Here is a 16792-nt window from a genome sequence, read left to right as displayed (position 1 = left end):
GTTAAAAGTAAAATATGTTATGTTTGTATTCAACCCCCTTCTACAAACAGTTATTATGTTAGTCATTACTATTTCATGACTAACAAAACCTATTGATTCCATGAATACCCAAGAAAAATCTCTTCAAAAGCTCATTGATTCAATACATATTAAACTTTAGGCTCATACTTGAATTAACAGTGAACTCAAAGTTTGAATGGAAAAAGAAAAAAAATCGTATTGATCAATTGACCATCCAAATTACACGTAAGACATATAATAAGAGTCCCAAATATGAATAGGCCTGAAAAGATGATGGGTCAAACATACAAACCTAAGCCGAAAATGCAAAACATGGCAAGAAATACAAAAGTATACTAAAACATGCTTAAACGATATATTTTGAACTAAAAAAATCTCATAAGCGGACCAGCCCCTTATCCAAGGCTTGTTCCTTGTTCCAAGCTGCGAATACTTGAAACTGAGATCAACAGCAAAAGTTATGTGTGTTTAAGGCAGAGATGATGACCAGGTTGGGTTGGTCGGTTTGATACTATGTTACATTATTTTATAAAAATAGATACAATCAAACAATTAACATTTAAAAATTCTTGCACAAGAACTAAAAAGATATATTCAAACAATTTTCTGATTATGCCAAGTCAAAAGGATGCACTTTTGGACTACATGCTTAATATACAAGTGAAACTAGAAAGTAATGAAAATGTTAAGTCTCTTTGAATGCACTAATTACAACTTTAGATAAAGGATTTTTCCAACATATGTACAATTCTTATGCATTAAGAACACAAGATACTTTACCATTAAACTAAACATCAGAAATTAAACTTTTGTAAAACAATACAAAAAATCAAAAAATTTGAAACCCCAGTTACATTTTTCCCTAAAATCATTCAAGAAAAATAAAAAAAAACATCATTTATGTGATTTTGATTCTTAAAACAATCAAGAACAAGAACATTAGAAGAGACATATAAGAGTAAGAGGGGAAATGGGTTCGTTAGGTTGGTTTGGGTTCAAATAGGTCTAACTCAATACCTATAGTTTGAAAATTGTTGCTTCGTATGAAAATCGAAACAAATATTAAACCTACCGATTCCAGGAAAGATTAATCTCTTCTAAAGCACATTAACTAAACAAATACCGAACTTTAGGCTCATACTTGAATTCACAATAAACGCGAAATTTGAATAGAAAATGAAGAATTCTGTATTGATTAACTAACCACCCAAATTACACCTAAGACATATAATAAGAGTCCCAAAATATAAACGAGTCTGAAAAAAATGATGGACCAAACATAGAAACCCAACTGAAAATGAAAAATATAGCAAAAAACATAGAAGTATCCCAAAACATGTCTAAATGATGTTTTTTGGACTAGAAAAATCCCACAAGCCCTTATTTCAGGGCGTCCTCATTGTTCTAAACTTCGAATAAACATATTGTAGGCATGAAACTGAGCCTACTTTATGCACATTTAAGTACGGTATCCCATGTTTACCCGATCATAGATAGGGTTGTGCATCGGTCGGGTCGGATCGGGTCGGGTCGGTCCCGAAAATGGTTAACCCGATCGGGTTTCGGGGTAGAAAGACACAACCCGAAGTACACTGTTCGGGGTTTGGGTCTTGTCGGGTACAGAGCTAATCGGGTCGGGTTCGGGTGAATAGCATAGAATAAGCAAATTACACAGCCTTAAATAAACTCACTTTACAAGGCCACTCATTAGCCATGGGTACAAAAATATATAGGCTACAAACCAAACTAAACCAAACTGTTTGTTTACAAAGGTATGTCAACATTAAGCACACTAAAACTATTAGGCATGTCTAAACCATGTAAGCAGCAGCCAAAAACTCAAGATCCTTATTCCTTAATGTGGAAGGTGAACTCTTTGACCATTAACAACCACTTCCAAAAAAGAAAAACTAACCTGATCCAATTATTCAATCACAACACCAATCACCTGGCACACCTGTCCGATTGCTCCGGCTCCGTTGAACTCATCAGTGCTCTTTTTCCGACAGCAGATCCTTCAGCATGGATTGTAGCGGCTGGTTTGGATGGGGCAGCACAGCAGCAGAAGTAGGGTAGTTGACTATAAGAGATTCCACCATCTATAACAGTATGTAACAAATTATGTTAGAAAAAAAACTGATACCTAAAACTTGCATTGAGCCACTTTGATGAGGAGGGTAAGGAGAAGGAAGTAGGAACCGTACATGGAGGCCTCGAAAACGATCCAGGTTGTTGACCCTGTTACAAACACCAAACAGCAAAACACCAAACAATGACAATAAACAAGCAAAATTAAAAATAAACAAGCCATCGATGAACTTGAAGTCACTATATTGTGATTGGTTTATTGTCCAAAAAGTGGGAAAGATAATGTACAGGAAAGAAAAGTGGGAAAGAATCTTCAAAATTCAAAGTGGCCACTTCTACAATATATCATCTAGCTGTAGGTCATCTTCATCAACAGCTGGAACCAGAAGAGAATCCTCTTGGTCAGTGACAGAACTTGAACTTCCAATTCTCATATTCATTATGTCTGCGTTTATAGAAGTATGTAATATATAAATATACAAATTCAAGTTGAATAGGTATACTAAAATACTTAATATATAACTAATGTCGTACCTTTCTCAAACTTTTCAATATCAGCTATGTTTTCTTCAACTGCAATTGGCTGACTAGGGCCTCTTAGCCAGTCTTGTGTACATATTAGAGCTTCTACCATTTTAGGAGATAGAGAACTCCTAAAATTATCTAAGACCCGGCCACTAGTACTAAAAGTAGACTCAGATGCCACAGTTGAAATTGGAACAACAAGCACATCTCTAGCCAATTTCGAAAGAATAGGAAACCTTTCACTATTAACCTTCCACCATCTTAAAATATCAAAATCGTTTGTCTCATCTAYKGTCGACTSACTTAGATAAAGTTCAAGTTCACTCTTTTTGTTGAGTGAAGCCCCATTTTCCATCTTTTATTTCTTAAGTTGGCTCTTTAATCTAGATTGTACCCTTCCAACGGGAACATTCTCACACTTAATGGGTGGAGGAGGCATCATAGTGGTAGAAGGTTCGGAATATGTTGACACATACTCTTGAAACAACATATCCAATTTAGACTTTACCTTTTCAAAGCATGCCTTACCTTGATCCTCACCATACATTTGAGTGAGTTGGACTTGCATGTACTCAACCTTGTCTCTTGGGTCCAATATATTGCCAAAAAATATGATGAAGTTCATCTTATYTGGATCACCCCAATATTTGCTGAACTTCTCTTTCATTTTAACACCCATATTCTGTTCATAAATCAAAAACAAAAAGTTAGTAAACAACCAAATATAAGTAAATAGTAAAGGTAATATTAAGGGAAGATAAACATACCTCTTCAACTTTTGACGTAGATTGTAACATATCGGCAATAATGCAACTCAAATCTGAAATCTCGGTTAAGAAAGAATTTGAGGTGACATAAAGTGAGCCAAATATCCTAATTGTCATCTCATAAAATGTCTTCAAAAATATGACCAAACTGTCAACCTGTAACCAATCAAGATAGGAAGGCACCGAATCACCCAAATCCAAATGTAACGCTGTGTCACTACTCTCACACGTTTCAAAAACTTGTCTGTAACCTATTGTGGTTCGAAGCATCATATAGGTGGAGTTCCATCTAGTTGGAACGTGACAACATAAGGAACTTTTCTCCTCCACTTCAAGCAAATCTGCAAGTTCTCTAAACTTCTTCAACCTAGATGGGGAACCCCTCACCCACCTAATGCAATCCCTAATCTTTTTAACTGATGAATCTGCTAATTTCAATCCATCTTGTACAACCAAATTAAGAATATGAGCAATGCATCTCATATGTATGTACTCTGCCCTAGTAGAAGAACCACCCCAATTCACCACCTTCTTCTTCATGAACCCAACGGCAATGTCATTGCTTGACGCATTATCAACTGTGATGGTGAAATGTTTTTTTACTCCCCAATCAAGCAAACAACTCTCTATGGCCTTAGCTATACTTTCCCCTTTATGTGAATATATAGGCACAAATGAGATGACCTTTTTATTTAATTTCCACTCATCATCAATAAAATGTGCAGTGACACRCATATAATTGATTCTTTGGACAGATGTCCACGTATCAGTGGTCAAACTAATCCGCTGCGTGCTTGACTTAAACAATTTCTTAAGGTTGGTTTTCTCTTCAAAGTAAATACTAAATATATCCCTATTAACTGTCCATCTAGAAGGGATCTTAAATCTAGGGCATGCAGCCTCAACAAACTGTTTAAAACCTCTCCCTTTAACAAACCTAAATGGAAGTTCATCCATTATAATCATTTTCGCTAACATCTTTCGAACAACCTCTTGGTTAAAAACCCAAGAGGTCAAAGCACCATCACTATTCTCAGATTTTGCAGATTGAAATGCAAGAATTGACTGCTTTGTTTCCTTAGCATGTGGATTCTTTAAACAACCTTTCATGTGGTTATTTAAAGAGGAAGTACCATGCTTTTTAGCCTCAGCTGCATATACTTTTGAACAATATAAGCACTTACCTTTAATGACTAGCCCATCCTCGTTTAAAATCTTCTCAAAATGGTCCCAAACTTGAGATCTGGATTCTAATGTTTTCCTTTTTCTTGTACTTTCCGGAATAGGTTGACTTACGGTAGGATTAGATTGTGAAGGAGGAGCTTGATGATGATTGTTACTTCCGAATTGAGACGTGCTAAGTTTTTCCATCTACAATTGTAAACAATCTAAAAATATAACAACTACTAGGTGTGAAAGACTAATTAGAAAGGAAAGGATAGCTCTTTTTTTGAGCCTAAAACAATAACTGCATGACATATAGGTAGTTGTTTGGAAAGTTCCTTGTTCATAAGGCAAAATAAGTGGGATTTAAAGTTTTTCTCTTTATGTAGTTGCTAATTGCAGTTTCCATGTCCGAATGCCAGAGCACTAAAGAGCCATAAAAGCAGGTGCTGAAAAAGTGAAACTGGTCCAAAGTACTATTACATATACAAACATACAGTACACGCAATTGATGCAACTTATGCATACTTTTGATGTCACTTTTATGGTTCAAGAATTTGCCCCTTCACAATATATGACAATTCATAAAACTAAAGACCACGTTATGCCAACAAATCTGTAGATGTGCTTCATGATTTTGGTCATAATGTCATGCATTTTACTTGTCAAACTACCAATTCAAATTGTATTATTAAGTCACTATAAACACAGATAACATAAAGAGAAAAACTATAAAGAAAAGTAGATTATACACAGTAACACAGATAACATAGAAAAGTAGAAAACTATAAAATTAAGAAAGAAAACTTGAATTCTTAGAAATTAGAATCTTAGATTCTTAGTTACTTACTTCTTGTGTAGAGACTAGAGACGAGACTTCTGTGTGTTCTGTCACTCTCACTAAGTCGCAATCAATCGTCGGCAGCACCGCAGCAGGCAGCAGCGGGCACACAGTCAGTCAATCGTCGTCGGCACTCGGCAGGGAAGCAGCGGTCAGCGTCGGAGGGCAGGGAGGCAACGGTCTCAACTTCGCAAGACGGCAAGAGGCAAGACGGTCTCACGAATCGTAGCCCTACTACCAGCACGCCAAGCAAGCCCGTATAGTATACAAAGGCCCAACTTAACCCCTAAAGAGTTCGGGTTTCGGGCGGGTTCGGGGCGTGGATCGTGGGATCCTACCCGATCCGCCATACCCGAAGTAAATATCGGATTCGGATATCGGGTGCAATCGGGCCATAATTTCGGTTTGGGTTTCGGGTTTTTCGGTCGGGTTAATCGGGTAATTCGGTTTTTTCGGTTTTTGCTCAGCCCTAATCATAGACATCCAAGAACAATAAAGTTTGATCGTCCATGCATAAACTCTGCATAAAAAAATTTATAACTTGATTAAGTCTAAAGTTACTTTGGATTGGGTTATTTTACTTTGAATTGACGGATTAACCCGGTTGGTGGTGGTTTTATGCACATTGTTTACATTTACATGCTTGCATAGGGGAATCTCAGGTGAATCCTCATCAAAACTCAGCCTAAACATGCGGGTTTAAAATGACCCAAAACCAGTTGGCCTTAACCCGTATCCGGATATAAGAGTCTAAATCTTCACCCGATTCGGCCTCATGCCCTGACTCGATCATCGGCTTCATCGCCTTTTCTCTCTCGCTCTCTGGCCGACTCTCGCCTCTTCTTCTAGCTCAGCTCGGAACAGGGGCGACACAGCGTTGCTAATTAGCCAATCTCAAACCCTAACAGCTCGATTTCTGACTTGATTCAAGCCAGGTACCAGTTATATTTTATATTCATGAATGATGAACTTGGTGACTAGAATATTGATTTACAGATTGCAGTTACTGTTGCTTCCATTTGAGAATTAGAATATTGATTATTGAATGGCTGAATGTTGTAACTTGATTTTGAATACTTGATTTTGTTCTTGTTGCTCCCTCTAGATTGCTTTGCTGCTGCCTTCCTAAAATTAAAATTTTCCAGAGGCTAAAACTAGTGGCTAACTCAAACAAAAAATCCCAGTTATATAACCTCCATCTATGAGCGGGTTTCTGATCCAAGGCTTCAAACCGGATACAATTAAACTTTAAGCATACAAGCGGTATGTATGTCACTAGAAATGCATATCTTTATAAAGAATTTTAAAAGAATTCTTTAAGAAAGTACATTTTGCTTCGTCCATTCATTTGTGGGTCTCATATGCGCAAAGACTCACATCACGACTCATAAAATAGTAATGTCTCATGAGAATGAAACGAAACAAGGCTAAACAAGGTGGCCGTAAGTTGAGTATTGTTTTGCTGCCTTTAGTTGTTTGACGATATGTATATTTCCAAATATTGATTTAATGCAACCCCAAATTTTGTAATTAATTTTTATTTACTTTATGATATTTATGTTGTGCTTGAAAAACATTTATGGATCTTCCTCTGATGTGTGGTGTGCCGGTGTGCCCCATAACCGGAGTTTCTTGATCCGCCACTGACTTTAATCACTGTTAAAATCCACAAAGGGTGCACATCGTATGGCATCTTCATCCCAAGCTCTTTCTGCTCCTCTGCGCACACGTGCCCCTCCTATTCCATTTTTCTCACGAACTTCATCGTCGTGGTTTCCAGTGACCAATCGGTCCTTCCGTGGTAGCTCTGGTCTTTTTTCGACACAGGCCAGTAGTAGTAGCATCTCGGTAATCAGGGCCAACAATCCGGAAAAATTCAGCTGCTTGAAGACAAAGGTGTCAACGTCTGCGAATATGGCAACTGAGAAAAAAGCACAGGTATTTGATTCTGAAGAAGCTCTGTCGGTGTCTCTGGCCAAATACATTGCCGATTTGTCGGAAAAGTTCATCAAACAAAAGGGTTCCTTCACAGTTGTTGTGTCCGGAGGATCTTTGATCAAGTCACTCAGGTAAGTGTAAAAAAGATGCATGTTTTCTTTCTGAAAACTAGTTCTTTTAACCTTGGTGGAAGAAGATTCAATATTAGAACTTAATAAGTTTGTTCTATTGATCCTCTTTTTTTTTTTTTTAATTTGGCGAGTTCTATGGCTGTAAAGAAAGTTCAAGCATTAAACTCAAATTTGTTTTCTTGATGTTAAGTTTCCTGGGAAAGTTGTACAAGTGCTCCAAGAATCCATTTACCATCTTAATTGGGTTTTTTGATTGCCTAATGTGATTGTGAATTTGGTACTGATATTTGATGGGTCTTTTGATATTGAAATCGAAGGAAACTAGTGGAAGCACCTTACGTTGATTCGATAGATTGGTCAAAATGGCATATGTTTTGGGTGGATGAAAGAGTTGTTCCTAAAGATCATCCGGATAGCAATTATCTGCTTGCCTTTGATAGTTTTCTCTCGAAGGTATGTTTATGAAAATTTTGAGTTGTATTCACAGAAAAGAAAGGCCTAGTCTTTGATTTGGTGAAATTTATTTTCAGGTTTGCGATTGTTGTCAATTCTAAATTGGAGATATTTTTCGTGTACCATTTGTTTGAACTTTGAACATGAGAACAGTTCAATATCTCCATTGAACTTAATAAGTGTTACAAATTATAAGAAGTGTTGAAATCAGTAACAACTCCAAAAACTGGTTTTGACATTGGAAAAAATGACACTTGTGTGCTATATACAAAATGTTAGTTCCACGTTTTCCTTTCCCAATTGTAGTACATGTCTCATAATCAAGATAATGGATCTTGATCAAATTTTAAAAAGCCTTCATGTTCCTTGGGACAACCTCTTAAAGACCCATCAGTTAGAGTACATTCTTTTCATGTGTCTGAGTCTCATTATGGAGGCCTATATCTTGCTCACCGCTGTGATAAACCCAAAAGTCAAGTAGAGAGAGTTTTTTTTCACTACATCTTTTCTAGTCTTGGTCAAAGATTGTCCTTTCTTTCCTCGCATCCTTGAACTGCATCGTCATGGGTTACGATGAATACATTCGTAAACCAAAAAAGGACCATAAAATGGTCATCTTCGGTGGAATCCAAGGGGTCTGTGTCTCACTGAACTGTTAAGTTCATTCCATGATGCGCTACATTATTAATTATTACTAAATTGGAGTGCTACCATTGTAAATTAGTTCTACCTGATGTTATGCCAGCATAGTTTCTATGTAAGACCTTTGAGAATACAAAAGCATTCTTATTAAGCCTCTCTTGGTGCATTCCTTCCTTTTTTGTTTCTAGTGCTGGTGATTGTTGGAGGTTTAGGTACCTCCCCTTTCCAGCAGACTTTGTGCTGGATTTGCTCATCTTAATGACCCGTGTGCCTTATTTTAAATGGTGATATTAGGCATATATGGTTCAAGGCAGAGGATCATCTACTATCTTCCGTCTAATGTGTGATGTGGATTGGATGGTGGTTCCTGAGTAGTGTTTATAAGAACCAAGATACAATCCTAGATTGTTTGACTGTGTCAATAGACTGATCATCATATTCAAATGCATAAAAAAATGTCATATGAGATTTTATTTCTAATGTTCAAATGTCTTGCTATCTTTATTTTGCCAGGTGCCAATTCCCCCTGGAAATATTTATGCCATTAATGATGCCTTGTCAGCGGAGGGTGCAGCAGACGACTATGAAACCTGTATCAAGCATATGGTTCATAACGGAGTAATCAGCACATCTGAGGCAAGTGGGATTCCGAAATTCGATCTTATGCTCTTGGGGATGGGCCCAGATGGACATGTGGCATCTTTATTTCCTGGACACCCTCTGCTTCAAGAAAAGAGCAAGTGGGTTGCTTTCATCAAGGAATCACCAAAACCCCCTCCAGAAAGAATTACCTTCACTTTCCCAGTAATAAACTCATCTGCAAATGTCGTGCTCGTGGTAGCCGGGGCTGGTAAAGCCCATCCGGTGCATGTAGCTCTGGGCGATGGTCAAGATCCCGAGTTGTTGCCTGTTCAAATGGTTTCGCCTGAAGGAGAGCTGACATGGTTTTTGGACAAGGATGCAGCCTCAAAGCTCTAGGACATTTGCAGTCCATCATAATGCCAAGTTGATCCCAACTCCTTTAAAGCTCATGTTTATCTATCTTATGCTTGTTCTTTAGCTTCCCATAGACGTTTGAGATCAGAAGATCATTTTCAGCTTCAAGATTGTGATGTACTTTAAATAAAGAATATGGTTTGATTGCTCCAATAAGCAAGAATGAGAAAAAGATGAAAGATACCAAAAAAGTGAAATCCATATTCTCGCTGTTCTATTTTACCAGACAGTTAGCATTCTTGTTCTACATCGGGTAGAAGAAAATCCATGTTCTTTCTTTACTTCAGCTCAGGTGACATCTACAAATCTGGTGTTGCACTCTGGATGAATGCCTTGTCTTCTTCAAACGTTGCAGTAATTATAGTAACCTTCGTGTTGGCAATCACGATCAGCCTCACAGTCAGGTATGTCATTTAACGAAAACCAGTTACTCGATATAATGTTTTACTGGACAACTAACACAACAAGCCTATAAACGACTTTGCTGCTTAACAAAACCTTTCTTGAAATTACGTTGTATTACACCGTGCATTGCCCGTTTTAGGAGCATAACATCCCTCTGAAAAGTGGAAGGCTGAGAAGGGTAGAGTGAATGTTTTCAAATTCCATTCTGAGGAAGACGTAGCTGTATGTAGGTCTTGCCAAATACGTTGCAGATCTATCAGCTAAGTTCATAAAGGAAAAGGGGTGTTTCTTGTTTTGTCTGGGGGTACACATTGATGCTCTCAGGTACGGCCTCTCTATCTCTATCTATCGAAAGACTAAGTGGCCGTTTACCAAACATTTACCGGATAATTGATTACCGGGCAGGCTCGTTCTTGATATTTTATAGACTCTGGACGAACGTAAAAACAGGGCCACTGCAAGAAACAAGGATTTTAGCAACGACTTTTGTCGTCGCTAAAAGTCCATTTATCATCAGAAAGAGTATATGACAACATGTCGTTATAACTTGTGACGGAAACATGTCATCACTAAAATGCGCAAAAAAATTCAATAAATGTTTTCCATTAGTATAAAAATCGAGTACAAGAAATGCTAATAATTTACTAAGGAAATAAATCTTATTTATCTTTATTATAAATACATAAGAGATTACTTAAATTTATGTATTTCTTATTAGGTAATTTGAAACCAATAGTATAGAAACTATGATTGATAAATTTTTATAAAAAGTAAGAATTTTTTTAGTTCATAACAAGAAATATATGTTATTTTGATAGAAAAAAAAAAAGAATTTGTGTGAATGAAGTAATCGTGAGAGTCAGTGAGAGATCAATAATAAAGAAGATTATCAAGTTTTTCTAGACAAGTAGACAAATGAAAATGAATAAGAATATGAAAGAAAAGATGATTCATTGAGATCCAATAAGAATAATAATGATTAAGCATATAATATGCAAGCTTAACAAATGATTGTTTGAGTGCTTAAATAAAATCTTGTGGTGTGGTGGAATCTCAATTAAAGATACGCAAGTCAAACAATTGATGAAAATATTTAAATTCTATTTCCATTTTTTTTGCTCAACTAAAATAAGATGTTAAGATTAAAAAATTATAGAACATGAGATATATAAGAGACATTACTAAATACATCTAGAGAAAAAATTTATTGATTAAACACAAAACCATGAAACACGTCTTAAATTATAAGAACAAGATTGTCAAACAATAGTAAAATATTTTATGTAGAAGCAAAAATAGATAACAATAGTCAACAAAAACAATCAGAACAACATAACCAAATAACAATAGTCAATGGAAGCAGAAATTGATAAAAATATCCAACAAAAATATATAACAATAGAGAGCACATGATCTTAACATTGAATTGTTGAAGCACGAAACAGTCAAACATATAGAGATAGCAATAGTCAATATCAATGGACCTTGTTGGAGATAAAAAGAATTAGAGAGACAATAAACAATAACATATAATGAATGATTAATTAATTTTTTTTATTTTTTTTCAATATAATTAGTTGATATAATTTTGGGCTCTTATTATCTACTAAATTCTTTTTGCTCTATATCATATGCTACAATTTTTTGAATTTCTTTAATTTATTAAATTCTTTTAGACTATTATTGTATTTTAAGGGGAAAAATGTTTTGGACCCTGGGTGTGCCCCCGTGCCGCCCTCCCCTAGGGACAACTCTGTAACCGGGCTAAGCATGACAAGGATCAAAAATCTTACCCCGTAAAAGTATTGTAAGGACCGATAATCTTACCAATCAACTCATATCAGATAAAAAACGCTTATCAACAATCCACTTTGATTGCCAAGAATGTTATTCGACAAGGTAAGTGAAACTAGTGACCCTTGCCAGTATATGCTTACCCGGTAAGTGGCAGCTTGGAATCGTTCATATTCACACAGTGGGCACAAAGTCCCCACAGTGGCAGTGCAAGTGTACGACAATGATCGCTTACAAATAATAGGGTGATAAAGTACTGAGATCGTTTCCACAGGAATTGAACTACTAAGAATCGTAAAATTTCATGAACTTCTTGAGAATGATTCGGTTTGATTAATAGTTGCATTTTTGTTGGTGAAAAGCTTTAAAAGACGAAATAGACTTGTAAATAAAAAATGGGGCATGGGTGTAAATATTCCTTAAGACAAAAACAACAATATACCGGTCGGAGACTTATGAGATGTTTATAAAAATTCCAATCTCTCGAAAGTGAAGTTTTATAGACGGCGTCCACTAAGTTCCCACTTCCACCACTCCGAAGTTTACTTATTTAACTAACCAGAAAAAGAAATGAAAATTATACTCAAATCTCTTTGTAATACAAATCTCTACGTAATTATCAAAGTCTTTCTCAAATCTTTGTGCATCACTTGAGACCGTATTTCGAATACGTCTATTTCTGGGTCAAAGATTTAATATTAACACTTCAAAGTGATCGCTTATCCGCGTTGAGTTTTAGTCCCGACTGACGTGATCAAGTATAGGAAGTGGTAAAGATTGAAAACTCCCAAATGTTGCATAAAAATCCTAAGTTAACTCACTCCCACATTCCCGGAAGTAATTAGCTCATAATAGACATGGAAAGCATAATAGAAGACATGAAATAAAACTTAAATGAAACTTTTATTAAAATAGAACAACAGTCAGCCACCACAGTGGTAAAGTTGTGGCTAGCATATTACAAACTAAGAAACTTAATACAAGAAAATTAAATGTTAAGACTTAACTTAAGAGTAAAATATGGAGAAACTTCAGCAGAATTGGGATGATCTTCAAATAAACTCAAGGCTCCTTTTATACAGAGGAGAAAATGATAAGGATGACCACCATTACCCATAAGAAATTAGCTCTTATATACTTGTGGTTAAAGAGTCAACTCACCTCCTCCTTTTATCCAAAACTCAGACTTCAAAGGTAGTTCTAGTTGTAGACAACTTTTTAGAAAGACATTCCAGAAAACTTCCTCCAAAAAATTTGATCCTTATCCATAAATTCGAATTCTTCCCATTGTGGTGACACTGTGGGCACAGTCTCAAAGTGATGGTTTTTGGAAATAAATTATCATCCTTTGTATTTCATCATCTTTTTAAAACTTTTAAAATAAAGAGGGAAAAACAAGGAAAATTGGGTGTTTAAATGATGTAAAAAGGGGAAAAAGAAACGCTAAATACATACAAAATCCGTATCTCTACCCATTTATCAAAGACTTTCTCAAATCTGTGTACATTACTTAAGACATATTTCAGATCCGCCCATATCTGGGTCAAAATTTTAATATTAACACTTCAAACTGATCGGTTCGTTGAGTTCTAGTCTCGACTTACGTGATCAAGTTTACGAAGTGGTAAAGAATGAAAACTCCCAAATGTTGCTTAAAACCCCTGTGTTAACTCACACTCACACCCACAAAAGTAATTAACTCATGATAGACATGAAATTAAATTTAAATGAAACTTTCATTAAAATAAAACAAGAGTTTGCCACCACAGTGGTGAAGCTGTGGGCAACAGATTACAAACTAAAAAAATTAAATACTAAGACTTAACTTGAGAGTAAAATGTGAGACTTCAGCTGAACCGGGATGATCTTCAAATGAACTCAAGATTCTTTTATATAGGGGAGGAAAGGATAAGGATGTCCTAATTACCCATAGGAAATGAGCTTTTATATATTATATGTTTAAAGAGTCAACCCATCTCCTTTTTTTATCCAAAACTCAGACTTTAAAAAGGTAGTTCTGTAGATAACTTTTTAGAAAGGCATTCAAGAAAACTCTCTCAAAAAAGTTGATCTTTATTCATAAATTCGGAATCTTTCCACTGTGGCGACACTGTAGGCATTGTCTCAAAATGATTGTTTTTGAAATAAATTTTCATTCTTTGTGTTTCATCATCTTTTAAAAAAAATGAAATAAGCAGATAAAAACAAAGAAAATTAGATGTTTAAAAGATATAAAAAGGAGAAAAATAAATAAGAAATAAGCTTAAAAAAATGAAAGTTATCAGTCACAACTTTGACATTAAACTCGTGACAGGAAATTAGTGGAGCCCCCTTACATACATTCAATAGACTGGTCAAAATGGCTGATTTTCTTCTTGGACGAGAGGGTGGTTCCTCCCAACCACCCTTGACAGCAACTACAAACTTACTTTAGAGTTTTCTGTCCAAGGTATATTATATGCAAATATATGTTCATATTTGGACATGTAAATATGATGTTGCAAGGTTTTGACAAATAACGTGTTATGGTAGGTGCCGATACCTAAGAGTAGCATACACGCCATCGATGCCAAATCATCACCAGAGGGTGCATCCCACGATTATGAAAGCTGTCTAAAGCAGTTGGTCGAAAATGGAACATTACGAAAATCAGCGAGTAGCGAGTTTGGCAACTTTGGTCTGATACTACTAGGAATGGGTCCAGATGGGCACGTTGCATCTCTATTTTCTTGCATTTCCAGCGGTTTGAGAGAACAAGATGGGTGACTTTCATCTAGGGCTCACCCAAACCGCCTTCCCAGAGGATCACACTCACCTTTCCACTCATCAATGCAGCATCCGAAATTGCCATGGTGGTCATAGGGGAGGATGCAGCAGATGCCGTGAAAATAGCATAAAGGAAAATGTCTAGTTATAGTTGCTGTTTCCCTTTGCCAAGGTTTCACCCATCAGGAACCTCACTTGGTTCCTGGATAGTGACGCTACTTCAGGATACCACCATTAACTATGCCAATGTTGTAAACTAACAGTTTCAATCCAATAAACAAACCGGTCCAAATGACACATTTATCTGCCAAATAACCAAAAACATAACACTGGTCTAATGGAACCCAGACACCACGAGCTAACAGAAACGTTCTGCATGACTTAAATAAAATCGACACAACAAGACCATCTAAACCTCAAGGGATTGATTTGTCAAGCTGACTTCTCTTTTGTGTAAGATCTGACAGCAAAAGCCAAGCCGAGGATGATAAGAGGCACGATAAACTGTAATATCTTAACGATGAAATCTGAAGTCTTGTCAGGATTGTAGCTACGGTCAGCAGGTGCAACATAAGTGCGCTTCTTAGGAACGGTTGCCCTGTCTACCTCACCAATGTAATATTTATGCATCATATCTCTTGCATCATCACTGTGGCCCACATCCTCAAAATCGTCAGTTGCGTCTTTCCCTGCAATCATATTGAATGTCTAACATCATTCACTCTCATTATTTGGTCTAGGAGATGAAGACATGACAGTTGAAAACGTACCAGTTGCTGCCAGCAGAACTTCATCACCTCCAGGGTGATCCTCCATAAACGGGGTTACATCATAAACCTGGTGCAGTTTAGGTTCACCAATACTTGATCACAAACGAAAGCCAGAAGAATGAAGGATAAACATGTTTAAAAATCACTAGTTACGAGCCAGTTGTAGTTCAGGTGACACATTATATCTTAAGAGTTCCAAACCACAAAATGAATAAACCTTTCACCACAGAAGAAAAGAAAAAGAACAAGATCTTATGTCTGGATGGTATTGACACCAAATTTCTATCACAACTTTAAATGAAATTTCATATAAATGTAGGCCCTTTTTGATTTTGATAATTCCAACATGCCCCTTTTGGGTCAATTTTAAACCTAAATTCATCATTAAATTAAAGATAGTAGTGATTTTGAATCCCCAATCTCAGTTATTGACATCACATAATTGTTTTAAACTATGTGCTCAGTCAAGCATTACAACTTTTAAGGGGTATATCAATTTTCAATCTCGTACAAAATTCTTCAAAAAAACAACAATCAAATATCAATCCCATCAATACAAACTTCTTGGGCCATAAGCGATTTTTAATTGATTTTCTTTTCAAAACACGCAAATCCCAAGGAATCTATAACCCGATCAAATACAGCTCCAAATCTTATTTCTTTGATAACAGAGAGTATTATCAGTTTCAGATGTTCTTGGCCATCACTATTAAATTCATCAACATTCAAATTACACCAAAAACCCTGCCTATATTCAACTCAGAGCCAAATCGCACAACTTAACTACAAAAACCAAAATCACTGTACGATTACAGGATCATGCAACAAAGATCGGATCGTATCAAGCTAATAAAGCACAATTGAGTTTAATTAAGAATTTTAAAAACCTTAAAAGTTCGATAAAAACAAAGCCTCTACAAATCAGCAAAGTCAAATTCAAAATCACAAAAGATCTGACCTTTCCATTGATGATAAGCCAGCAGTCCTTGGTTTTGTTGTGTTTAACGACGTCCTCGAATACGAAGTTTTTTGGATCTGACGCCATTGATATCTGCTACTGCAAAAAGACAAGATCAAGAAGAAAGTAAAAGGTTCAATCTTTAATTGATCAAAAGAAAAGGAACTTGTATGGTGAAAAGCGCATCGATCTACAAGAAATGGTATTTGAAAGGAATCTGTGGACTTACGAGAGAGACTTTACGCCGGCCGAAGGTTTTCAACTCTCTCACTCTTGTTCGGTAGGAATCGATTTGATTCTACAAACAATGGATCTTGCTATTTATATGTGTACAGATCTTGGAGCACCCTTATCAGGACCTGTCAAGTGAATTTACAAGATTGACCTTAGAACGGGGTTTTCTGTTTTATGTATATTATATTATAAAATATTTGATAAAAAGATCAATTTTTTTTTGCATAAATTATTATTTATTGATGTATATTATTTAAAATTTAAAATTATAAATAAATTATACTTAAGTACAACTTATT

The 16792-nt window shown here is 36.0% G+C and overlaps 3 protein-coding genes and 1 pseudogene across 4 annotated transcripts; 2 read left to right on the top strand and 2 right to left on the bottom strand.

The window, feature by feature from the left end:
* Positions 1-2992: 2992 nt before the first annotated feature.
* On the bottom strand, positions 2993-5756 carry LOC112524843 (zinc finger BED domain-containing protein RICESLEEPER 2-like). Its single transcript, XM_025134791.1, has 3 exons — positions 5604-5756; positions 3402-4772; positions 2993-3316 (listed from the first exon to the last, which is right to left on the bottom strand). The coding sequence occupies exons 1-3, from the start codon at positions 5754-5756 to the stop codon at positions 2993-2995; spliced, it is 1848 nt and encodes a 615-aa protein (XP_024990559.1).
* Positions 5757-6183: 427 nt separating this feature from the next.
* Positions 6184-9767, top strand: LOC112525122 (probable 6-phosphogluconolactonase 4, chloroplastic). Of its 2 annotated transcripts, none has more exons than XM_025135087.1 (4): positions 6184-6341; positions 7187-7475; positions 7793-7928; positions 9084-9767. In XM_025135087.1, the coding sequence occupies exons 2-4, from the start codon at positions 7321-7323 to the stop codon at positions 9546-9548; spliced, it is 756 nt and encodes a 251-aa protein (XP_024990855.1). In that variant the 5' UTR covers positions 6184-6341; positions 7187-7320; the 3' UTR covers positions 9549-9767. The 2 variants fall into 2 exon arrangements, with proteins under 2 accessions (XP_024990855.1, XP_024990854.1); XM_025135086.1 differs by having other exon boundaries at positions 6192-6341; positions 7081-7475.
* Positions 9768-9833: 66 nt separating this feature from the next.
* Positions 9834-14682, top strand: LOC112524842 (annotated as a pseudogene).
* A 97-nt stretch (positions 14683-14779) lies between these two features.
* LOC112525385 (cytochrome b5-like) lies at positions 14780-16576 on the bottom strand. The gene is made up of 4 exons (XM_025135500.1): positions 16489-16576; positions 16260-16358; positions 15302-15368; positions 14780-15220 (listed from the first exon to the last, which is right to left on the bottom strand). The coding sequence occupies exons 2-4, from the start codon at positions 16344-16346 to the stop codon at positions 14964-14966; spliced, it is 411 nt and encodes a 136-aa protein (XP_024991268.1). The 5' UTR covers positions 16347-16358; positions 16489-16576; the 3' UTR covers positions 14780-14963.
* Positions 16577-16792: the final 216 nt, after the last annotated feature.

Source organism: Cynara cardunculus, assembly GCF_001531365.2.
Source record: "Cynara cardunculus var. scolymus isolate 2C chromosome LG 13, CcrdV1, whole genome shotgun sequence".
Classification (NCBI taxonomy): domain Eukaryota; kingdom Viridiplantae; phylum Streptophyta; class Magnoliopsida; order Asterales; family Asteraceae; genus Cynara; species Cynara cardunculus.
This window is presented reverse-complemented; position numbering and strand designations above follow the sequence as displayed.

Excerpts from the sequence above, each read along its gene's own strand:
- LOC112525122 (XM_025135086.1), top strand. The coding sequence starts at position 7,093 with ATGGCATCTTCATCCCAAGCTCTTTCTGCTCCTCTGCGCACACGTGCC. Across the intron at positions 7,476-7,792 it reads TCTTTGATCAAGTCACTCAG|GAAACTAGTGGAAGCACCTT; the intron begins GTAAGTGTAAAA and ends TTGAAATCGAAG. Across the intron at positions 7,929-9,083 it reads TTGATAGTTTTCTCTCGAAG|GTGCCAATTCCCCCTGGAAA; the intron begins GTATGTTTATGA and ends TTATTTTGCCAG.
- LOC112525385 (XM_025135500.1), bottom strand. The coding sequence starts at position 16,346 with ATGGCGTCAGATCCAAAAAACTTCGTATTCGAGGACGTCGTTAAACAC. Across the intron at positions 15,369-16,259 it reads GGCTTATCATCAATGGAAAG|GTTTATGATGTAACCCCGTT; the intron begins GTCAGATCTTTT and ends AAACTGCACCAG. Across the intron at positions 15,221-15,301 it reads AGTTCTGCTGGCAGCAACTG|GGAAAGACGCAACTGACGAT; the intron begins GTACGTTTTCAA and ends ATATGATTGCAG.